Here is a 26,279-nt window from a genome sequence, read left to right as displayed (position 1 = left end):
TGCGGTTATGGCTGGATAGCTTCAGCCATAACTTCAGTAAACCACTTGCAAGCCGCAATGTATATATACGTATTGCAATCGACAAGTGGATATAATCATTCCACCTCATTCTCTGTACTTATTATGTGCAGGGCTGGATTAAGAACATCATGGGCCTGGTGCTGAGGATTTTGGTGGTTTAAGGCTTCAGGTATGAATAAACCCAGTCAGTGATCAGTAAGGATCAGTACCGAGAGCAGAAAGAATCTGATGGACAGTCCAGGGTGAATGGTGCTGGGGGGGGAATTATGCAATTATAAGCACTGATCTCCCGCTATGGTTCTCCATGAAGCTGCTGAATGCCGCGGCAGGGAGAGGAGGAGAAGCGTCTTTCAGCTGCTTCATGGAGAGTCATAGAGGGAGATTGGAGCATGCAATTGCCCCCACCACTGCACCGATAACCCCTGACTGTCATATTTCTCCTGCTGACGGAGGTGCCGGGAGCCTCTCATGTGGCCCCCTACTGACCCTGAGCCGAAAAGTCAGTCTGCCCCTACCGGGCCTATATTACGTGGGGGCCTGGAGCTACAGCTCCAATAGCCCCTGCATTAATCTAGTCCTGACTATGTGTACCAATGCAATGACAACATGCTAATAGGTGGTCTGTTGCTGGGAGTGGAGAAAGGACACCACCAATTCCTTAACTGAAACAGAAGAGTGGTGTGATCCTTTTGGCTGTGTTTGAGGCAGAGCTTTGTAAATCTCAGGACTGGATGGAGATAAATGTATTGTTCACCTAGAATCCAGCTTTTAATAAGTTCCATGTGTTTTGTTCTCAGACGGACTTCATGAAACCTCTGGACAGTACTGTGTTGATCAGCCTGCAAGAGCTGAATCGATAGAAGGGAAGTCGGTCACCATCCCGTGCCAATTTGCATTTCCAGAATCGGAGAACAGCATTGAGTCGGCAACTATCATTGTGAGAGCATCTGATGAGAGCTTCTGTCGTGGGAATAATAAGATAATTTATGACTCCAATAAAGGAGTGGTCTCCTCCAAGTATCAGGAAAGGCTAAATGTGACATTCAATCTAAGACACAGAAATGCCTCAATAACCATAAACAATGTAACAAAGGACGAAGTTACACGCTATTGCTGCCGCATAGAATTGACTTTTCTCAATGGGGGCCCACAGAAATGGCAAATCCCAGATGGCACACCGCTTACAGTGAAAGGTAAGCCAAGGTCAGATTTTACAAAATCCAAATACATTCATATAGTTTTATATTATCATTATACAGGCTGATAAAATGTTTATTATGTCAAATGAGAAATGTTCACATTATATTGGCAGTCAAATTTCCTGGTGGCAGTTACCTGGAATATGTTTAGCTATAACATTTCTGACCCTATTCCTTTAACCACTTCAGCCTTGGAAGGTTTTACCCCCTTAATGACCAGGCCATTTTTTGTGATACGGCACTGCGTTACTTTAACTGACAATTGCGCGGTCGTGTGACACTGTACCCAAATAAAAAAATCAATGTCTTTTTTTCGCTCTTAAATAGAGCTTTCTTCTTGGTGGTATTTCATCACCTCTGCGATTTTTATGGTTTGCACTAAAAAAATGAAAAATAAATGACAATTTTGAAAAAAAAAAAAAAAAAAGAAATATTTTTTACTTTCTGCTATAAAACATCCAATAAAAAAAAAAAAATTAAATTTCTTCATAAGTTTAGGTCCTTATTTGAAATAAAAAATAAATAAATTTAGGGCAATATGTATTCTATGTAACAGTAGAAAACCTCACGCTTATGGTTATGAGAAAGCAATAAATAATAAGTAAATATAAAGTGTCTGTGCAATTGTTGGCTGCTAGCTGCAAATTAAAGTGCATGTGCCTTTAAATTAATGTGAAACCAGTGTTGCAGCGCTGCTCATTAATACTAATAAAATCCTTAAAAATGTGCAAAATATGTGAATTCATGCAAATAAATAATCAAATGCTTAAACGCATAAAATTCATAGTGATATAAATAAAGTCCATCAAAAATGTCCATCAAAGTGCATATATATTGTTGAACTCCACTGTGTGCATCAATCAAGGTGCTCTCCCCCCTTGTGGCAATCTACTTACCACAAGACGCTCGGTCAACAGCAGTTGCTAGTTGCAACCTGCTCCAGAGGACGCCGTGATTGGACGGCGAAACGCGTCTAGCGATTGGCTGATCAGACCTGACGTCACTTCCGGCCGGTGAAGTGCAAACATATGTTTGTGAGTAAATTTCCTTGATCTTAATAAACTTTGTGTGGAATGTACTTCACCATGGATGGCCTTTTTTCTTTTATCTGAGGAAATGCGGAGCAGGTATTAAGGACCATAGAAAGCATCTATTTGGACAAGATCACTGTGTCCAGGCTGGCAGGGCAGGTTGCAACTAGTAACTGCTGTTGACCGAGCGTCTTGTGGTAAGTAGATTGCCACAAGGGGGGAGAGCACCTTGATTGATGCACACAGTGGAGTTCAACAATATATATGCACTTTGATGGACATTTTTGATGGACTTTATTTATATCACTATGGATTTTATGCGTTTATGCATTTGATTATTTATTGTGTGTTTTGATGAGATTTGCACATTTTGTATTTGCACATTTTGTATTTGCACATTTGCACGAATTCACATATTTTGCACATTTTTAAGGATTTTATTTGTATTAATGAGCAGCGCTGCAACACTGGTTTCACAATATGTATTCTGCTACATATTTTTGGTAAAAAAAGAAAAATCTCAATAAGCGTATATTGATTGGTTTGCGCAAAAGTTATCGCATCTACAAACTATGGAATACATTTAGGGACTTTCTTTTTTTTTTTTATATATATATTTTTTACTAGTAATGAAAGTGATCAGCGATTTTCTGCGGGACTACGACATTGCGGCAGACAAATCAACACTGAGGCTCCATTCACATATAGGCATCTTGGATCACAGGCAGAACTGCAGCAATTCTGCCTTCGATTCCGAAGCATTTCAAGTCGCGGGCACCCGTGCGATCCCAATAACTTGCAATGGCACCCCAAATCCGGCGAGATTTTTTTTGATTTTTGCGGGACTACAACATTGTGGCGGACAAATCGGACACTGAGGCTCCATTCGCATATAGGCGTCTCGGATCGCAGGCAGAATTGCCACAATTCTGCCCATGATCTTGAACCATTTCAAGATGCGGGATGCCCGTGCGATTCCAATAACTTGCAATAGCATTTCAAACGCGGCACGGTTTTGTTTGATTATGCGGGACTACGACATTGCGGTGGACAAATCGGACACTGAGACTCGATTCACATAGTCGTCTCGGATCGCAGGCAGAATTGCCACAATTCTGCCCACGATCTTGAACCATTTCAAGTCGCGGGGTGCCCGTGCGATTCCAATAACTTGCAATAGCACTTCAAACGCGGCACGATTTTGTTTGATTATGCGGGACTACGACATTGCGGTGGACAAATCGGACACTGAGACTCCATTCACATATAGGCGTCTCGGATCGCAGGCAGAATTGCCACAATTCTGCCCATGATCTTGAACCATTTCAAGTCGCGGGGTGCCCGTGCGATTCCAATGACTTGCAATGGCACCTCAAACGCAGCGCGATTTTGCCGTGATTGTCGCTTGACAAATCACAGTAAAGTCGTGCAAACAGAATCGCGGGACACCTGTCACCCAAAAATAGTACAAGAATTTATTTTTGGTGACAGGCGATTCATGTGCCACCTTTTCTGCTTTGCTTCATAGTTTAGATGAAATAGGGCCTGATGGTAGACTGAAGAGTTTTTTGGAGTAAAATAATTCTCATAAGTCTCATTTTTGGTGTCAAGGTCAGCAATAACTGTGTCCCCAGCGTGTGACAATGCAAGCAATAATAAACCCCAACAATACCCCATGTACAGTATCTCACAAAAGTGAGCACACCCCTCACATTTTTGTAAATATTTTATTCTATCTTTTTATGTGACAACACTGAAGAAATGACACTTTGCTACAATGTAAAGTAGTGAGTGTACAGCTTGTATAACAGTGTAAATTTGCTGTCCACTCAAAATAACTCAACACACAGCCATTAATGTCTAAATCGCTGGCAACAAAAGTGAGTACACCCCTAAGTTAAAATGTCCAAATTGGGCCCAAAGTGTCAATATTTTGTGTGGCCACTAGGGATGATCGAACTTTTGAAAAGTTTGGTTCGGCCATCACACCCAAACTTCCCGAAAGTTCGGTTTCGGATTCCAGAACCCCATTGAAATCAATGGGACCCGAACTTCGGTAATCATAAAACACCATTTTGAAGCCCTAAAACCCAATAAATGCCCCTAAAAAGTGCCTAGGGTTCTGGGTCATGCCCCAGGGACTATGAATCAGGCAAAAAAAAGTTCTTAAAAATTGTCGTTTTTGATAGAGAGCCAATTATTGAAAAAAATTATTGAAAAAAAAAAATTGATTTCTTTGGATTTAGTGTCTGGGGGGTCTAAAAAGTGTACCTGTGAAGTTTCAGCTCTGTAGCATGTCCAGAACCAGAAAAAAAAAGATAAATTTTCTTAGAATTTTTAGTAGCGCAGGGATGGGGGTCCGCTCCTTTCACACCTGGGCGTTTTTGTTGCAGGCGTTTAATGGGCATTTTTTGGGTGTCTTTGGAGGCAGGCATAACATCTGAACTCCTGTATAGGGGTATACACACACACATATATATATATATATATATATATATATATATATATATATATATATATATATATATATATATATATACACACATATAGGTGTGAAAGGAGCGGAACCCCATCCCTGCGCTACTGAAATTATGTCAGTAGCGCAGGGATAAGGTTTTGCTCCTTTGACACCTATATGTGTGTATGTGTATATATACATATATGTGTGTGTGTGTATATATACCCCTACACAGAAGTTCAGATGTCATGCCTGCCTCCAAAGACGTCCACAAAAAAGCCCAATAAACGCCTGAAACAAAAACGCCCAGGTGTGAAAGGAACGGAACCCCATCCCTGCTCTACTAAAAATTCTAAGAAAAATTATCTTTTTCTTCTGGCGGTCACCCTGACATGGATGAGTTCGGTCACCCTGGCATAGCAGTCAGAGTCAGTTCACCCTAAACTACATTACGGTCACACTGACACTTAACACTTTCCCTGCAGAAACTAGATTATTGAATCTAACTGTAGTGGTATATAGTACCCTAACTACACTGCATATCCCTTTCCTCACACCAATAATTGCTAAATGACACTTTTGCAGCAGGAGTAACAGAACTGCTTCCACTCTCTTCCACAGCCTCTGTATTAGAGTGCTAGAGATTTGGCGGGGCTATGCTATATACTGGGGGGCGTATTCACTACTGATTGGCCTCTAGACCCCCTAGTCACTCCAATCACATTCCTAGCAGACTCCTGCCCCCTCAATTGGCTTTTACTGACGTTTCTGGTCCAATCACAGGCTTTTAAAGCCCAGTTCATGTCCCATTGCATTTTGGGCGGTTCTGGTTGCCGAATTCCAAACTTTTACCACAAAAAGTTCGGAATTCGGCCGAATTTCAAACAGCCAATGTTCGGGTCAAACCGATGGTCGACCCGAACCGTTCGATCATCCCTAGTGGCCACCATTATTTTCTAGCAATGCCTTAACCCTCTTGGGCATGGAGTTCACCAGAGCTTCACAGGTTGCCACTGGAGTCCTCTTCCACTCCTCCATGATGACATCATGGAGCTGGTGGATTTTGGAGACCTTGCGCTCCTCCACCTTCCATTTGAGGATGTCCCACAGTGTAATGTTCTGGTACCTTTGGGTACCCTAATTACTCTTTCATAAGTGTATGCGCCCCACCATTCTCTTTTGGTAAGGTGCGCATACACCTTTAAGACTGATGCTGTCATCACTGAGCGCCGGACTGGATGGCTATTTAGATCGCCGGCTCTCACTCACATGTGTTTGTTCAAACTGCTTTGTGCCTTGATGCTAACCTGTCTTGAAGCTCTCATGCTTGCAAGCATACCTCGCTGTCGGAACCACGCTGCGCTGATCCCTGTATCCCGCTACCGGATCATCTGCTCTTGCCGAACCTCTCCTCTGCTACATTGCTATTAGTGATAAGTACCCCACAGGGGAAACCTCTATAACCTTTATACTAAAGCTTACACTATCTAGCTCTGCATACTAAGGACTATTACTACATCTGCATTATCTAAGATTGCTAGCTCTTGAGCCTACTACCACCTGTTCTTGCACTGGGTTGATCTCTCTTGTATGTCCACCTGCTACTCTGTCATCTACTACCATACATGATTGCTAAACCTATCTGCATCCCATCTGCTACTATCTTACTTTCAAGAACATTTCCTTTCAAGTGTCTGTCATCTACCATCTCTACCCAACCTGTCTCTTCAGCTTATCATCACTGTGTTACTATATACATAAGTCACTCTAGGAAACATCTTATTGAGTGTGTGTATTTACTTGCTGAATTGAGATCATCCACACATGATGAGTCATTGAGAGTTGGGATTGGTGTCTCAGCGTTTCTCTACATGACTACTGAAGTGGAATATTTCTGCAGCTGAAAATCCACATCATACGTAAAACGCAGGAGCGTTACAGATTGAACGAACCACAAATGGATTCAGCAGAAATAACCACTCAGATGACACAATTAAAACAGCAAGTACCTGCGTTAATACACGCACTTGCTGAATTAAAAGAAGACAATCAGGCTCTGTCGCAGCAGGTAATTAGACTGACACAATTTACCACTGCTCAGTCCCCTGAACCCAAAATAAATCCTCCTTTGGTATTTACAGGCGATCGCAAAAAATTTCGCGAATTTAAAAACGCATTTGAGTTACTTTTCTTGCTAAAACCCCGCACCTACCTTACTGATCACATTAAGGTTTGTACTATTATTTCTTACCTAACAGGAGATCCTCGGGCCTGGGCAGACTCTCTTTTTGAGAAAAGCGACCAGCTTCTCAACTCCTATGCCTTGTTCCTAGCAGAACTCACTAGCCTATATGATGATCCCAATAGGCAGAGTACTGCCGATCTTCAATTAAGATCCTTGAAACAAGGTGGGAGACCTGTAGAAGACTTTGTCGCAGAATTCAAGAGATGGATCCTTGATTCAGAATGGAATGATGCATCTCTGAAATCCCAATTTAGGCTTGGCCTATCAGAGGCCGTTAAAGACGAGCTCGCCCGAGCGGATCTGCCAAAAACCCTGGATGCATTGATACAACTCAGTATCACCATAGATAGAAGACTACGAGAAAGAAAGGCTGAGAAAATGGGAATGCCATTATCCAGTTCTTCTCGGATTTCGGCCGTTGACCCCGTTCCTATGGAGGTAGGAACCATTCGCCCACCTCTATCAACTATGGAAAGAGCCAGAAGACGATCTGGTAATCTCTGCTTGTACTGTGCATCCCCGGATCACAAGATAAATGTCTGTCCCCTAGTCTACAAAAAGAAGGGTGAGTGTTCACATGTCCTCCTAGGGGGATTGACAACTTCAATCACTAACCCTTACCTTTCTGTTTGCTTAACATTACAGTGGGACCAGAACAGGATTACTACTAAGGCCATGATTGACACAGGATCTTGTGGAAATTATATTGACATACGTTTTGCTGCTTTAAATAAAGTTCCTATTATTTCTAAACTTAAACCTGTCTCAGTGAGTCTTATTAACGGTGTTCCTTTATCCTCTGGTCCGATCATTGATCAGACACAGGCACTCCTAGTCACTACTAACGGGTCTCATATGGAGACCACTACCTTCGATCTAATACCTTCACCCCACTTTCCCATTGTTTTGGGACTTCCCTGGTTGCACACACATCAACCAACCATATATTGGAAGGAACGGACCCTGACCTTCCTCTCTTGCTATTGCGAGGGTACGTGTAACCTCCCGTCTTTCGGGAAGATCCTGTCTGTGGTGACAGATGAGATTGCACCACTATGTTATCAGGATCTCTCTGAGGCTTTTCTTTAGAAAAATGCTCAAGCACTACCTCCCCATCGAGACTATGATTGTAGCATTGATCTACTCCCAAATAGCAAATTGCCGTTCGGTCATGTTTATCCTCTTTCACAGGATGAACTTTCCCATCTCAAACACTATTTGGATGAGAATTTGGAAAAAGGTTTTATTAGACCTTCCACTTCTTCCACAGCAGCAGGACTCTTTTTTTGTCCGCAATAAGGACTCAAGTCTCAGGCCTATCACCGACTATAGGCAATTGAATGCTATTACAATAAAAGATCGCTATCCTCTACCGCTTATCCCTGAGCTCATTGAGCAGGTGCGTGGAGCTACCTATTTTTCAAAATTGGACCTGTAAGGAGCATACAATCTCATTCGAATCCGTGATGGACACGAGTGGAAGACTGCATTCAGAACCAGATACGGATTGTTCGAATATCTTGTAATGCCATTCGGGCTATGCAACGCCCCTGCAGTTTTTCAACGATTTATAAACGATATTTTCAGAGACTTACTAGATGTCTGTGTTGTGGTATATCTGGACGATATACTTATATATTCACGATCCCTGTCTGAACACATAAGACATGTAAGACTAGTATTATCGAGATTGCTTGCACACAAACTTTATGTGAAACTGAAAAAATGCTTGTTTCATAAAGAAGAGGTACTGTTTCTAGGCTACATCATATCCAAAACAGGAATCGAGATGGACATGAGTAAGATATCCTGCATTCAGGATTGGCCTACACCAACCACACGCAAGGCGCTACAGCGATTCCTTGGATTTTCGAATTTCTACAGGAAGTTCATTAGAAACTTCTCTGCCATTGTAAGACCTCTCACACAGCTCACTAGCATTAAAAAAACATTCAAATGGTCAGATGAAGCAAATAAAGCTTTTCACCTGTTAAAGACAAGGTTTACTTCTGCTCCCATACTACGCCATCCAGACCCATCCCTCCAATACATTCTGGAAGTAGATGCGTCAAACATGGCAGTAGGAGCAATACTCTCCCAACGACCAACTCACACTTCACCACTTCATCCAGTCGCCTTTTTTTGTAAATCCCTAAGCAGTCCAGAGATAAATTACCCCGTGGGTGAAAAGGAACTGCTTGCTATAAAATTGGCTCTGGAGAATTGGCGACATCTACTCGAAGGCACCCAATTACCAATACTTATATACACAGACCATAAAAATCTCCAATATCTTCAGACTAACAAAACTCTCGCACCGACAGGTACGATGGTCACTATTCTTTCTAAGGTTTAACTTCCTAGTGACCTACACACCTGCAGATAAGAACAAAAAGGCGGATGCACTATCATGACTAACTGAAGAAAACTATTTCGAAATCCCTTCCGTTCCTATAATACCTCACACACGCATTATTGGAGTTGTCCGTTCCTTGAAGGAAGAGGTTTTGCATGGTATAAGTTTGGATTCACCCCCATCACAACTAAATACTGATGCAGAAGGCTTCCTCTACTACAACGACAAACTTTACATACCACCTACCATACGCACCAAGATCTTGGAATTATCGCATGATGTGCCTATGGCAGGACATATGGGTATGACAAAGACTCTTAATCTGATTACCAGGCAATTCTGGTGGCCTGACATGAAAACATCTATACAAAAATTCGTCTCTTCATGCAATGTCTGTGCCAGGTCCAAAATTGACACTACGAGACCATCCGGTCTACTATGCAGTCTACCAATACCCCAAACTCCATGGGAAGTTGTGTCCTTGGACTTTATAGTGGAATTGCCTCCTTCCAAAGGATTTAATACCATCTTAGTGTCAGTGGACCATCTGACAAAAATGGCACATTTCATTGCTATTCGCAGACTACCTTCGTCCAAACAAACGGCAGAACTCCTGATGAAACATGTCTTTAAGTTACATGGTATCCCAAAAACTCTTCTGTCTGACCGTGGATCACAATTTATTTCCAAGTTCTGGCAAGAACTATGTCACATACTACGGATCGAGCGGAAGCTCACTTCTCCTTACCATCCGCAGACCAACGGACAGACTGAAAGAGTCAACCAATGCATTGAGCAATATTTACGTTGTTACACTTCTTACCAACAGGATGATTGGGTGGATCTTCTCCCTCTGGCAGAATTTGCCTACAACAACGCAACCCACAGTACGACCAAGCAGAGTCCGTTCTACTTGAACTATGGGTTTCATCCCTCTATTCTTCCACCACGCATCCTTCCTTCAAATAACCCAGTAGCTTCAGACTATCTTACCCAAATAAAGGACTCTCTGGGTTTGCTTAATACTAAAATTGCACACGCTCATAGTCAACAAAAGAAGTACTATGATCTTCGCAGAAGACCTTCTCCTCAGTACGCTATCGGGGACCTCGTTTGGCTCTCAACAAAAAATTTAACACTGAAAATCCCTAGCAAAAAGCTTGGACCTCTGTTCTTGGGACCTTTCCCAATCAAGAAACTTATTGGAAAAGCTGCAGTACAGCTTACATTGCCAATAGACCTCAAAATACATCCCATTTTCCATGTGTCGCTACTGAAGCCCCATGTTCCTGACCAAGGAATAAGGCCTACTATCCCACCTCCTCCTCCTGTACAAGTTGAAGGTGGAGAAGAATATGAGATAAAAGAGATTCTGGATTCTCGTATCCACAGAGGAAGACTTCAGTACTTGGTTCGATGGAAGAACTATGGGCCCCAAGACGACACCTGGCTAAACACCTCTGACATACATGCCTCTAGATTAATCCGCAATTTTCATGCGAAGTACCCAGACAAACCAGCTCCAGAGGCCTTCAGGAGCCGGCCTTAAGGGGGGGGTACTGTAATGTTCTGGTACCTTTGGGTACCCTAATTACTCTTTCATAAGTGTATGCGCCCCACCATTCTCTTTTGGTAAGGTGCGCATACACCTTTAAGACTGATGCTGTCATCACTGAGCGCCGGACTGGATGGCTATTTAGATCGCCGGCTCTCACTCACATGTGTTCGTTCAAACTGCTTTGTGCCTTGATGCTAACCTGTCTTGAAGCTCTCATGCTTGCAAGCATACCTCGCTGTCGGAACCACGCTGCGCTGATCCCTGTATCCCGCTACCGGATCATCCGCTCTTGCCGAACCTCTCCTCTGCTACATTGCTATTAGTGATAAGTACCCCACAGGGGAAACCTCTATAACTTTCATACTAAAGCTTACACTATCTAGCTCTGCATACTAAGGACTATTACTACATCTGCATTATCTAAGATTGCTAGCTCTTGAGCCTACTACCACCTGTTCTTGCACTGGGTTGATCTCTCTTGTATGTCCACCTGCTACTCTGTCATCTACTACCATACATGATTGCTAAACCTATCTGCATCCCATCTGCTACTATCTTACTTTCAAGAACATTTCCTTTCAAGTGTCTGTCATCTACCATCTCTACCCAACCTGTCTCTTCAGCCTATCATCACTGTGTTACTATATACATAAGTCACTCTAGGAAACATCTTATTGAGTGTGTGTATTTACTTGCTGAATTGAGATCATCCACACATGAAGAGTCATTGAGAGTTGGGATTGGTGTCTCAGCGTTTCTCTACATGACTACTGAAGTGGAATATTTCTGCAGCTGAAAATCCACATCATACGTAAAACGCAGGAGCGTTACACACAGATGCTCAATAGGGTTTAGGTCTGGAGACATGCTTGGCCAGTCCATCACCTTTACCCTCAGCTTCTTTAGCAAGGCAGTGGTTGTCTTGGAGGTGTGTTTGGGGTCGTTATGTTGGAACACTTCCCTGCGAGCCAGTCTCCGAAAGGGAGTGGATCATACTCTGCTTCAGTATGTTACAGTAAATGTTGGCATCCATGGTTCCCTCAATGAAATGTAGCTCCCCAGTGTGAGCAGCACTCATGCAGCCCCAGACCATGACACTCCCACCACCATGCTTGACTATAGGCAAGAGACACTTGTCTTTGTACTCCTCACCTGGTTGCCCCCACACACACTTGACACCATTTGAACCAAGAAAGTTTATCTTGGTCTCATCAGACCACAGGCATGGTTCCAGTAATCCATGTCCTTAGTCTGCTTGTCTTCAGCAAACTTTTTGTGGGCTTTCTTGTGCATCATCTTTAGAAGAGGCTTCCTTCTGGGATGACAGCCATGCAGACCAATTTGATGCAGTGTGCGGCGTATGGTCTAAGCACTGACAGGCTGACCCACCACCCCTTCAACCTCTGCAGCAATGCTGGCAGCACTCATACATCTATTTCCCAAAGACAACCTCTGGATATGACGCTGAGCACGTGCACTCAACCTCCTTGGTTGACCATGGCGAGGCCTGTTCTGAGTGGAACCTGTCCTGTTAAACCGCTGTATGGTCTTGGCTGCCGTGCTGCAGCTCAGTTTCAGGGTTTTGGCAATCTTCTTATAGCCTAGGCCATCTTTATGTAGAGCAACAATTCTGTTTTTCAGATCCTCAAAGGGAAAAACGGTAATTGGGCCCAATTTGGATTTTTTCACTTAGGAGTGTACTCACTTTTGTGAGATACTGTATGTGTCAGGGCAAGCAATAACAAATCCTAGTAGTATCCCTGAGCAAGTTTCAGGGCACGTAACCACCGATAACCACCAGCACAATATTAACCCGAAATACAATAATAATTCCAACACAATAATAAACCCCAGAATAATAATAAAACATTTCACAATATAAACCCTCAGCAGCAATAATAGACCCCCACTGTCTACAGCAGCAATAATAACTGCCAGCAGCAAAAACAGACCGCCAACATGAATAATAGACCCCAACAATAATAACCCCCAGGATAAATAGTAGACCCCCAAGCAGCAATTATAGAATCCAGCAGCAATAATAGACCCCAACTGTCCCCAGCATAGGCCCCCTGCAGCAAATATAGTTTCCCACGAGTCCCAGCAAAAATAGGCCCAAACTGTCCCAGCAATGATAGACTTTCCAACAATAATATCCCTCAGACAAAAATAATAGACCCCCAGTAACAATTATAGACTCTCACTGTCCCCAACAAAAATAGACCCTCTGCAGTAATTATAGACTCGGACTGCCCCCAGCAATAATATGCCCCCCCCCCCACTGCCCCCAGCAATGACTGGTTTCTACTGAACCCAGCAATAATAGACCCCCAGCAGCAATAATAGATTCCCAGAAGTAATACCAGACTCCTCACCCCAGCAATAATAAAACCACAGCAGTAATAATAGACCCCCCTCACTGTCCCCAGCAATAATAGACTGCCATTATCAATAATATACCCTCAGCAGCAATAATTAACCCCCCCCCTCCCCACTGCCTCCAGTAAAAATAGAACCCCAACAGCTATCACAGACCCCCACTGCACCCCAGCAAAAGTAGATCCCCGGCAGCAGTAATAATGGGCTCCGAACTGTCCCCAACAATAATAGACTGCCTAGCATTGTCAGTGTTGGTCTTTCCCAGGTGCTGCTTGAGCCACTTTCCGTCTGTATAGTGCAAACGGGGAGTCTTTTGCTTGGCACCTCTGCCATTCAGAGAAAGGAGGTATCAGCCTATTTGCAGTTCCCTGTACAGCAGAACTAACACTGGGAGAGGGAGAAGCAGCACAAGGAGTCAAGCAATTACATTACTAACAATGAGAATGCTGATAGGAGGAAATGCAGAGTGACAAAGAGAGAGCTGCTTCTCCAGCATGCCACAGGCTGGGTGAGGGACAAGACTGGAAAGTGTAAATGAATTGCAGCGGAGACAAAATCAGGTCCCGTGCCTTGCCAGACAGGGCCGTGCTGTGTGACAGAGCTGTTTAAATCTATTACCGGATAGACAGAAATACAAATTCTTTGGAAGAACAAATCAGCTCCCACATATACATTATAACTGTGTCTTTGGCTGCTCACCTGGAGCTCAGCTTTTAAAAAAAATGTCAACAAGCACTGAGTTTTTTTTTTTTGGGAACATTTGATTAAAATAGTATTAAATAATATAATAATATATAAGATAATATATATAAAAATAATAAATAATATTTTATTTTATATCAGATAGGAATGTACCCGCTCTGGAGACAATACCGGTGATCTTTGCTGCTCCTGGAGAAAATGTGACACTTCTGGGTCACTTCACAAATAACAACATAGCATCTGCAAGTAACGTCACCTGTCATGTATGGAGGACCGTGGACGCTGGTGCTACATGTGACAGTGGCGCAAATATCGGAGAGTGCGCCTATAAGAATAACGCTTTATCTTTCCAACTCAACCAAGTTACCAGTAGGGATGAAGCCTTTTATTGCTGGCAAGTGAAAATTTCTACTAATAATGAAGAGGAAAACACATATAACTATCTCGGACCGCAGCTTCTTATTATAGGTGGGTGATTTCTTTTCTCCATCAGATAGCTCTGAGTGTGTTATTACCCTTCCTTAACCGCTTCAATACTGGGCACTTTCACCCCCTTCCTGCCCAGGCCAATTTTAAACTTTCAGCGCTGTCACGCTTTGAATGATAATTGCATGGTCATGCAACGCTGTACCCAAATTTTTTATCATTTTTTTTCTTACAAATAGAAATTTTGGTGGTGTTTAATCGCTGCTGGGTTTTTATTTTTGCTATAAAATGAAAAAAGATTTAAAAAATTGAAAATAAAAATGTTTTTCTCTTCATTTCTGTCAGAAAATGTTGTAAATAAGTAATTTTTCTCCTTCACTAATGTGCGCTGATGAAGCTGCACTGATGGGTACTGATAAGGCAGCACTGAGGGGAACTGATGAGATGGCACTGATGAGAAGGCTGTAATATGCAGCATTAATGGGCACTGATAGGTGGCACTTATGGGCAATGATAGGCAGCATGGATAGGCGGCACTGATGGGCACTGATAGGTAGCACTTATGGACAATGATAGTCAGCATGGATAGGTGTCACTGATGGAAACTGAGAGGTGGCACTGATGGGCGACACTGATGAGTAGGCACTTGTGGGCACTGAAAGGCAGCACTGTCTGGCATTCCTGATGGGCACTGATTGGCCTCACTGATAGGTACAAAGTGGCATCACTGATGGGCACAGATTGGCATCACCGATGGACACAGATTGGCATCACTGCTGGGCACTGTTGGGGCTGCACAGATAATTGGAGGAATGATGATCAGTGCTCTGATTATCTGTACATGATCCCCCTGTGTGGAGATGCCGCTGATCTGCTCTCTTCTCCTCACACTCTGTCAGTGTGAGACGAGGAGAGCTGATAAATGGCATTTTTATGTTTACATGTGATCAGCTGTTATTGGACACCTCCGATCACATGGGTAAAGGGCCGCGTCAGCTGCTCTTTACTGAGATCGGAGTTGCACCGTGTCCCAGTGACACAGTGCACCCGTAATCGCCATGCGGCACGCCCCTGCGGGATCCCACCTGCCGTCATTTGTCCATGAAGGTTAATCTAATATCTGCTTATTACCAATACTAATAATAATTACATTTGTGGTCGATAAATTAATGATGGTTGGAACCACGTGTATGAAAAGGTCGGTGTGGTGTGCCAGAACCGACGTAGGGGGTAGGCCTGTAAATAAAGAGGGCCCCCCAAAGGTAAGTATACCAAGGAAGAGGGTGAAGGTGGGTGGGGTGACAGCAGGATGGAGGGGAGGAGCAGCGCCATAAAAGCACGCTAGCTCCTCCTACAAATACAGGCCTACGGCCTAATACTTGTGGTCGGTAAATTAATGATGGTTGGAACCATGTGTATGAAAAGGTCGGTGTGGTGTGCCAGAACCGACGTAGGGGGTAGGCCTGTAAATAAAGAGGGCAAAAAAGGATGCAGTAACACACACTTTATTCTAAATACAACTTAAGACACAAGACGCTTGAAAGCTAATCTTAACTCTCTTTCCGGGTGTGGGATGTACGTGTGGAAAACATCTGATTCCCACCGACCAAGTCTCTTAATAATGTGACCCGGCGTGTTGATACTGGAGGCAGCTGACGCTGCTCCTATTCTGAACGAATGTCCAGAATAAGATGAGGGGTCCCAGCCCAGTTTAATACACAATGTGCGAATGTAGAACATGAACTTAGGAGTGGTTAGGGGACTACCTAACAGGGAGAACAATGGTGAGCGGCTGGGAGAGTCTATGGTCTGAACTAGGTACCTGTCCAGGACTTTAATCGGGCACCAGTCAACGGGTGCTCTATCTGTCTGGTCTTTGACCGTCGGAGTGACAGGATGTAATGGTCCCCTATCTTCACTAAATCCTCTTTGAGGAGACATGAACGCCTATCTGTCTGGGTTGCAACAGTGAACTCCCCGGGTCTAAGGAATCCATAAAAGGCCAGATACATGGAGGTTTTTATGACTAAGTTGGTGTGAGGTTCAAAAGGTAACGTGTCCAGCACGTCAGATAATGCCCGGAATTTCCCCCATCTATGGGCAAACGTCTGACTGAGGAGGGACGATCTACCTTACTGATACCCTTCAATATGTTCTTCACTGGGTAAGCCTTGAGGAAAGGAGAAAGGTTTGGATGGTTCGTCAAGACGTGGTGTTGTACGCTAGACAAGTAAAATTTGATCGTACTGTATGATAGATTGAGCTGGAGGTGGCAAAAAGCAGCGAATGCGACCATGGTTTGGACTGAATGGTCGTGTACGTCGAAGTCTACTGTGAACCTTCGGAAAATGGTCACGGCTCTGTCGTGCCCTCCTGGTGTTTGTGGACAAGGCCATCCTGGCCAATTCGTGACTATGCGCCAAAATCCGGGCTAGTCTAGGACTAACTTGTCGAACTCCGGGGTCCACGTGGGGCATCTGTCGGCAGATGGGTGGAGGTTGAAGAAAACCTGTAATTTACAACGGGACAAAGCGTCAGCGGCGGAGTTGGAGTAGCCTGCAATGTGTTTGCAAAAGAGAAAAAACCTGAAAGGTGGCCGCCAACAACGTCAGCCTGCGAACTAGCCTCATTATAACCAGAGATGATGACCGGCCCTTGTTGATAATGTCGCTGCCTTTTTGTCACTAACATTTCACGGCCATGCCTGACCAGGATCTGCCCCAAGTGAAAGCCGCCGCCACTATCGGGTAGATCTCGAATAAGGCTGAACTTTCGCGGAATGCTGGTAACGCAAGTGACTCTTTCGGCCAACAATCCCTAAACTAAGAGTTTCCATAAATAGCTGTGAACCCGGTGTTAGCGGCTGCGTCTGTCCAGAAAACTGGGGATTGGGCAGATATCGGTGGGATGAACATGGATATCCCATTCCACTGTTCTAGGAATTCCACCCACATGGCCAGGTCTGCCCTAGCTGGGGGACTCTAAGTGACCAATATCACCCTCTGGAAGAGCTGGCAGTAAGCACAATAGCCTGGAAATAAATGATCTACCCTGGGGAATGATGCGCATCGCGAAGTTCAAAGAACCTATCGAAGATTGTAGATCCTTTCGAGTAAAAGTTTCCAACTGTAAGAACTTGACTACAACCTCGCGAATGTGCCCGAGCTTGTCCTCAGGAAGACTAGACTGCATGGTGTCGGAATCTAGAGTGATGCCCAGAAAGTCTAATCTGGTGGCGGGACCAATTGTTTTGTCCGGCGACAGGAGGATGCCTAGGGTAGAAAACAAGGCTACAGTGCTCTTTAACTGACAAGGCTACAGTCGATATGCTCGACCAACAAAAAGTCATCCAAATAGTGTAGCACCGTGGGGCACCTAGCGATATTGAGAAGGAGCCAGCAGAGAGTCTCCGCAAAGGTGTCAAATATTCTTGGGCTACTCTTAGACCCAAACGTGAGCCTGAAGGCAAAGTAATATTCCCCTCTCCACTTGACACCGTGAATATGCCATAAAGAGCGGTGAATGGGCAACAATTTGAAGGCGTTAGAGATATCCGTCTTACTGAGCCAAGCAGCCCTACCTGCCCTCAAAATTGCTTGAATGGCATTATCCATGGTGGTATTATGGAGAGAGAATTAGGCAAATGGTATAAGGGAATTCAGGCTTGGGTTTGCGGACGAATGAGGAGCAGACATATCAATAATCAGACGTTTTTTATTAGAATATTTGCTGGTGGCAATACCATTCGGGTTCGTACGCCAGGAGGTGAAGGGAGGGGCGGGAAAGGGGCCTATCATGAACCCTTCCTGGGTCTCTTTCCTAAGCAGATCATCCACCGACTGAGGATCGTTCCTGGCTGACAGGAGGTTGGGACATTTTAGAGTCCCTACAGGCAGTGACACTAACCCAGTGTGGAAACCTACCGAGAAACCATGTAATAAATATTCCACCAAATGCGGAGACGGGTGTGACTTCAAGTAAAATGCCAGGACATCTATCTTTACCTCGGTCAGTCATTGTTTCGGATTCAGCCTTGAAGGACACATGGATTTGGCATGGGCCCTACAGCAAACAGAACAGACATGAAGTAACCTACAGGCACTGAAGCTACAGGCTCCCACATTGAAATTATTGCATATCTGAGCCTTGCCTAAATAAACAATTGGACGACCGAGCTTATCCCTTAGGCCACATTGTTCTGGCTTACTAGCACCCCCCGAGACCCCGGAACCGGAGGGCTAGGCCTCCACGGGACATAGGTTAGCAGTGTGAGAGGTGGAAGAGCAGACTGTACACGAAGGTGGTACTAGGCCTGCAAAGTGTCTGCAAAAAAGTTCTGTGTCCAGGAGGCTCCAATCCGAACGGATGTTGAACTGGGCAAAGGTTGCAGCTGCTTTTGCTGATAAAGATTTATGAAGATTCATAAAACATGAAGCCCCCCTACTTGTGGCCCAAGTCTACCACCTTGTGAAGGTATAGATCTAACTCCTCCCGGCGCTGCGGATATACCGAGCACACCACATCCCTATAGATACCAAAGGCCAGGACAAACTCCGGGATGGTAAGCTTTTTGTTAAGCCTTGGGTCTCTGGCCTTCATCACAACGATCAAATCACCGTAGTTGTATACCCTGTTCTCCACGACGTCTTGGGAGGCAATTAACAAGGAAACCAGGTTTACATCTTTCCCATCTAAGATGTCTTTGAGGAGAGCTGGGGGAACCATGTGTGCTGGGGTGATGACTGGTGAAGCAGCAGGGGAGAAAAAGGGGGGGACTGGGGGCCTACCCTGTAAACTAACTGGAGCGGGAGCTTGCATCAGCAAAGAGGGAGGCGGGACCCTGTGGGCCGGACTGGCGTCCTCCAACTTGAACAATCTATCACTGATAGACTGTAAAGATCACAAAATTGTGTCCAGAGTCCCTTGAATGTCCGTGCTAACGCTCTGAGAGCTGGTACCCAGCCCAGGATCCTCCGGATGTGCTGAGAGAATCTTGTAAAGTTCTGCCTTTCTAGCCGTAGCCGGGAAAGGGATTCCCCTGCGGCGTAAAACAGCCGAAATTCTAGGGATGGTCCAGGAACTAAAAGAGCCTGGTGCAGATGGATCCCGGCGACCCCTGGGGGTACTAGCTCTAACCGGGGTGTCAGGCCTAGCCGGTGTGCTTGGGGGAGAAGACCCATCGTCCATGTTGGCTCCTTGAGACATGCTGCAGAGAAAAGAAATAATAGAACAAACAAACATCTGATTAACAGTCTAACTATGGTTTGGCCCAAGGGCGAAGAATCTCTGTGTTGAGATTGGGGAGTTGGCCTAGCGGGACCGGCTAAATTGGAGAGGTAAAAGGCCAGCGCCTAGCCCTAACAGCCAGTTCTCTCACCCTGTAAGGGGGGGCTTGATTGAGGGTAAAAGCAATATATTTAAAAACCACAGCAGTAGCAGACATGGTAGTACAATAGTGCAGCGGTAACCAGTTAGTAGACCCCCATGCAGCAACAATATTAGGAATGATACGTAGTGTAATAGTGAATGCAGTAGCATGGCAGTAGCGAGGAACAGTGATGTAGCGCAGCATGCGTATGGTATTGAACAGTAACCGACAGTGATGCACTGAATCATGTGCAGCATAAGCGATGACCCAGCGTGATAGTATATGAAGTAGTGTACAAGGTAACCAGTACTAGCAGTGTAACAGTATGGTACTATAGCGCAAATGCGGTACCAGTAGCAAGAAGTAGTACCGTAATAGTGCGAGGGGCAGTACTAGCATAAATAACAGTATGCCGGAGTAGCGCACGTGATAGTATATCAAGGAAAAGTAGTAGTGCCACAGAATAGTAGTACACAGCAAGGTACTTACCAAGTGGTAGTATCCGAAATACCGATAGTATTGGTGGGGTGTTAGTGACATAAGGGACCCCCCATGGTGACCATAACAACAGTAGAGAAGTACCCATGGAGGAAGCTAGTAGTATCCATAGTAGGTAGTACGCAGTGTAAGGGTATACAGCAGTAATACAGCAGTAATAGTGCAAAAGAAAAAAAACAACAGTAGGGCCCCCCATTGAACCCCCCCCCCCCTCCCCCACATGGCTAAAACCACCCAACCCCACCCCACCCCTAGAGCACCAGGCTCCACACCCAGGGGAACAAGCAAACCCCCTGTAGTACCCCCGCGTCTGTATGAAGCAGGGCCGTGGCCTTGTAAAAGGCAGGCAGAATCAAGCCCCCCCCAGCAGTACCTGACCGAGTGCCTGACCGGGCCACTCGAGCAGGCGATGAGGCGGAAGAGGCAGACCTGAGCAGGCTTGGAGGGACGCGGCGGCGTACTCTCGCAGGACTGGAAGTTCGGAGAGCGAAGGGGCGGTACTCCAGACATCGACACAGCGTGATGCAGCAGGACACAGCGGGATGCGGCAGGCCGATGGAGGGGAGGAGCATCGCCATAAAAGCACGCTAGCTCCTCCCACAAATACAGGCCTACGGCCTAACACATATGAATGGTTAGACCTTAGGATAAATTGAATTTGGTATATTTTATTTGGGTCAGTTTGAAAACTTATTCAAATTTACATTTTGGTGACTAAAAGCTACAGACAAGGCTGTACAGATGGTATTTCTTGATTAGGGCATTATTATAGGAAAGAATATTACATTATGTATACATACAGATATGTTGGCATTTGGAACTGTATTTGATTCACATGATAGATAAACTCCTAGGGCAATGTACTATATAACATTATAGTGTATATTAAAGCACATTCTCTTTCTCTCAAGTTCTCAACCTCTAAAAATGGTTTCATGAGAACTGGGTTATTTGTGAGCTGGAGGGGCCCCTACCAGGAGAAATCTAATGCCATTTGTGTAGGCCCCTTCAAAAGATATATGATGCAAGCTAGAGGCCAGCACCCTTAATGAGTTTTGAACAATGCCGAAATTGAACTCTGTGGAGGCCCCTAGGTCAGTAATGGCGAACCTTGGCACCCCAGACATTTTGGAACTACATTTCCCATGATGCTCATGCACTCTGCTGTGTAGTTGGGCAATCATGGGAAATGTAGTTCCAAAATGTCTGGGGTGCCAAGGTTCAGCATCACTGCCCTAGGTAGTCAAAACCTTGCCCCCCCACCCCCAGAGGTTTCTGGAAGTTTCTGGTGCACTTACTCTAGTGGGATAACATTGAACTAAGAAGTGTGCATACCAGAAACTAGATGTACATTACACATACATAGGTTGCACAAAAAAGGTTTTACAAACTAACAGCTGAAAGAAGATGAGCCTTTAAGAGACAAACTGTTATTTGAACCCGATGTCTCTGGTTTATGGACTTTAACCACTTGCCGACCGCCCCACGTACATATACTGTGGGGTGGAAGCTCTTCTGTGCGAAATCACGTACAGGTACATCAATTTGTGCTTACGGGTCTGTGGTGCGCACACGCCCTGCCGGCAACCTGCTTTCACTGTGATTGGACACAGCGGGAAGCAATCAGCGGGTCTGGCAGACCTGATGTCCGCCGGGACCCGCCGATTATTCCCGAAAGAGGCAGAATGGTGGTCTGCCTATGTAAACAAGGCAGGTCTCCGTTCTGTGACAGTTGAAGACAGAGATCCTGTGTTTCTGCTAAATAGGGACACTGATCTCTGTCTTCTCACAGTTAACCACTTACCGCATATCGACGTAGGGCTACGTCGGTAAACTTTGCGGGCTTATACCGGGATGATGCCTCTAGCTAGAGACATCATCCCGGTACCGTGGTTTGAAGCCGACGGTCGGATTTCCCTCGGTAACGACCGATGCAGCTCAGGAGCCGCTCGATCGTTACCCGGGGGGGTGGGAGGGGACGTCCCCCCCCCCTCCCGCCGCCTTCCGTGGCTTTGCCCTGAGCACCCAGCCGGCACGTTCGCTGGCTGGATGGAGTCCCGATGAATGCCGGAAATGGCATTGATCGGGTCTCCAATGACGTAACCCGGAGGCGACGTCCGGGTTACTGTGCTGCAAAAGGCGGCAAATTTGAAAAACGGCTGTATGCAAAAACACCATTTTCGGCGTTTTACATACAGGGAAGTGTAATGGAGGGGTCTAGGGTCTTCTAGACCCTCGATCCCTCCATAAAGTGTACCTGTCACTACATATTGGTGTCACAAGGGATGTTTACATTGCTTGTGACAGCAATAAAAGTGATCATATTTTTTTTTTTTAAAAAAACCTGTAATAAAGTTAAAAAAAAAGAAAAAATAAATAGGAAAAAAAAAAAAAAATTTAGCCGCCCCCGTCACCGTTAGCTCGCGCACAAAAAAAACGTATACGCAAGTCGAGCCGCAAATTAAATCACTGTTCAACCCACACATGTGAGGTATCGCCGCGATCGCCAGAGCGTGTGCAATAATTAAAAAAGAGCTACACTCTAACTCAAAACTGCTAACCATTAAATAAATTTAAAGCATCGCAGATTGAGATCTCTATTGACCTTAGTTTGTCGCCATCCCACGGGGGGGCACAATTTTAAACCGTAACATGTTGGGTATCTATTTACTCGGCGTGACATCATATTTCACAATATACAAAAAAAAATGGGCTAACTTTACTGTTTAGTATTTTTTAAATGCAGTGAAATGTGATTTTTCAAATTTTTTCCAAAAAAATGGCGTTTTAAAGACCGCTGCGCAAATACCACGTGACAAAAAATTTTGCAATGGCCGACATTTTTTTCTCCAGAGTCTTTGCTAAAAAAATATATATAATGTTTGGGGGTTCTAAGTAGTTTTCTAGGAAAAAATACTGGTTTTAACTTGTAAACAAAAAGTGTCCGAAATAGGGCTGGGGCTTAAGTGGTTAAATCACTCCCCACACAGTTAGCAAGCACTCCCTAGGGACACATTTAACCCTTTGATTGCCCCTGATGTTAACCCCTTCCCTGCCAGTGACAGTGCATATTTTTTAGCACTGATCACTGTATTGGTGTCACTGTTCCCCAAAAAAGTGTCAAAAGTATCAGTTAGTGTCCCATTTGTCTGCCGCAATATTGCAGTCTTGCTATAAGTCGCTGATCGCCGTCAATACTAGTAAAAAGAAAATAAATACAAATTCCATAAACATTTCCAATAGTTTGTATATGCTATAACTTTTGTGCAAACCAATCAGTATATGCTTATTGGAATTTTTGTTCTACCAAAAACATGTAGCAGAATACATATTGGCCAACATTTTTATTAGATTTGTTTTATAGCAGAAAGTAAAAAATATTTTTTTGTTTTTTTTGTTTTTTTTTTTTTACAAAATTGTCGGTCTTTTTTGTTTATAGTGCAAAAAAGAAAAAAGAGGTGATCAAATACCACCAAAAAAATATTTGTGGGAAAAAAAGGGCATCAATTTTATTTGGGTACAGCATTGCACTACCGTGCAAGTGTCAGTTAAAGCAACTCAATGCCGAATCACAAAAAATGGCCTGGTCATGAATGTCATGAAGGAGGGTACATTTTTCAAAATTGTGGGTCTTTTTTTGTTTATAGTGCTAAAAATAAAAACCGCAGAGGTAATCAAATACCACCAAAGAAAGCTCTATTTGTTTAAAAAAAAGGACATAAAGTTTAAATGTGTACAGCATCGCACGACTGCGCAATTGTCGGGTAAAATATTGCAGTGCCGTATCACAAAAATTGGCCTGTCATAAGGGAGCTAGGTTTTTGTTTTTTTATGTGCTATAAATGAAAAAAAAAAAAGAATATTTTTTTTTTGTTAGTTATACATTTTGCAAATTAGTAATTTTTTTCATAAATTTTGGCCAAAATTTATACTGCTACATATCTTTGGTAAAAATTACCAAAATCTGTGTATGTTATTTAGTCTTTGTGAAGGTTATAGGGTCCTTTCACACAGGCGTTCCTCCCGGGGGACTCCACTTTGCTCAGTGGGGGATAGATCTGCTGATCCCCAATAAGCAGGTGGATAACAGGTCTGTCTTTGCTCACTGTGCTGAGATGGACCTGTCAGAGTCCTGCCCTCCTCTATGGGTGATCAGATAAAAAAATGACCGCCTGTCCGTTTTAATCTGATCCCATCTGATCTGATCCGCCAAACGGATCAAAAATAGAGTCACCATCCATCTGGATTTCACGTACAGAATTGGATCGAATAGCAACGGGTTTCAGCGAACATGTCGCCTCTGACATCCACTGCCCCATAGGGGTGAATGGAGCATCCGAAAAACTGGCAGGCGGTCCTGATCTCAAAGCCTGTGTGAAAGGGGCCATAGAGTCTACAAGCAATAGTGCCAATCAATAAAAATTGATCACACCTGATGTACTGGTGGCCTTTCTCATTTCTTGAGGCAGGAACAAGCCAAATACCTCCCCCCTAGGGATGGGCTTTGTGTTTGAGTCGAACCTAAGTTTGACTTAAACAAAGCCCGTTCACCCATTCGCTGAATGGCGAGCAAATGGGCTTCTTCATGGGAACTTCAAGTTCCCATCATGGCACAGAGGCGGCTGTTACCTCTCAATGGCAAGCCTGATATTCTACCACCTACGCCACCGTCAAGCCTGCTTAGGCTGAACACACTCTCCCTGCCTAACTAACTAACCTCTATCTCTAGATAGTTAGGCAGGGAGAGTGTGTTCAGCCGAAGCAGGCTTGACGGTGGCATAGGTGGTAGAATACCAGGCTTGCAATTGAAAGGTGGTGGGTTCTATCCCTTGGCCAGCAGGTGATTTATTATCAGAATTCCTTCAGGGCGAGTGTAGTGAGTTTTAGATAGTGTAGTATAGTTAATAATACATTGCTAGCAGGGAGAGAGATTTTTGCTTTTTACAGTTTGTTGAGATCAGATAGTGCAGTGTATACCACAAAGTTATATACAGTATATATATATAGGCACTTCAGTTTATATTAGTTTATGTCAGTATTGCTGAAAAAAACAAACTTGTTAAAGGGGGCTTCCAGATTCCGATAAGCCTCCCCCCGTAGACCCCCACAACCACAGCCCACGGTTGTCAGGAAGAGACCCCTGTCCCCATCAACATGGGGGCAAGGTGCTTTGGGGTGGGGGGGGCATAGCTCAATGGTTCAGGAGGGGGGGGGAGCGCTCGCTCGCCCCTAACCCCATCCTGGCCAGCCAGGCTGTGTGTTCGGATAAGGGTCTGGTATGGATTTTAGGGGGAACCTCACGCCGCTTTTTTAAAAAATGTTGCCGGTTTATTTTTTCGGGAGCCGACAATACATTACAGCCGCGAGCAAGTTTAAATGACATTTTTTCCTTTAGAATTGTCAGTATTGATGCAACGGGCTACATACATTGCAGAAATGCACCACTTTACAGGCACATTAAGGGGGCCCCCCAGGCACGATATTTAAAGGAATTTTTCATTTTTATTGTTTCACTTTAAGCATCATTGAAATCACTGCTCCTGTAAAAACAATAATTAAAAAAAAAGTTTTTTTGCATTGATTTATGTCCTCCAGGGCAGTACCCGGGTCTCCAAACACTTTTTTGGGCCAATAACATGCATTTAAGCCTTTAAAATTAGGACTTTTGATTTTTCATGTTCGTGTCCCATAGACTTTAGTAAAGTTTGCATGTTTGCTAGAACATCTCCCCTGTTCGAGATGCTCTGTTGCAAACCGAACAGGGGGTGTCCGGCTCATCACTACTGCCCCCCCCCCCAAAGGCCCCTTTTTTTGGAAAGTAGACATTCCAGGGAATTTAGTAAGAGTCATGGTGAGTTTTTTGAAGTTGTAATTTTTTCCCACACTTCTTTGCTAAATAAAATGTATTTTTCTTTTTTTTTTCACAAAATTGTCATATTACCAGGTTATTTCTCTCACATGGCATATTCATACTTGCAATTACATCCCAAAACACATTCTGCTACTCCTCCTGAGTATGGTAATACCACATGTGTGAG

General features: G+C 44.3%; 1 protein-coding gene across 1 annotated transcript in view; it reads left to right on the top strand.

The window, feature by feature from the left end:
* Positions 1-26,279, top strand: part of LOC309552375 (uncharacterized protein) — a gene marked incomplete at its 3' end in the record, with an annotated part of 57,131 nt that overhangs the window by 23,941 nt on the left and 6,911 nt on the right. Inside the window, exons 2-3 of the mRNA XM_082253309.1 lie at positions 819-1,214; positions 14,091-14,417. Coding sequence (XP_082109435.1) covers positions 819-1,214; positions 14,091-14,417 — 723 coding nt within the window. The remainder of the gene's footprint in view (positions 1-818; positions 1,215-14,090; positions 14,418-26,279) is intronic.

The sequence above is a fragment of the Pelophylax lessonae genome, assembly GCF_965119305.1.
Source record: "Pelophylax lessonae genome assembly, chromosome: 4".
Lineage (NCBI taxonomy): Eukaryota > Metazoa > Chordata > Amphibia > Anura > Ranidae > Pelophylax > Pelophylax lessonae.
Note: the sequence above shows the minus strand (reverse complement) of the source record. Positions and strands in the feature narration are given on the sequence as shown.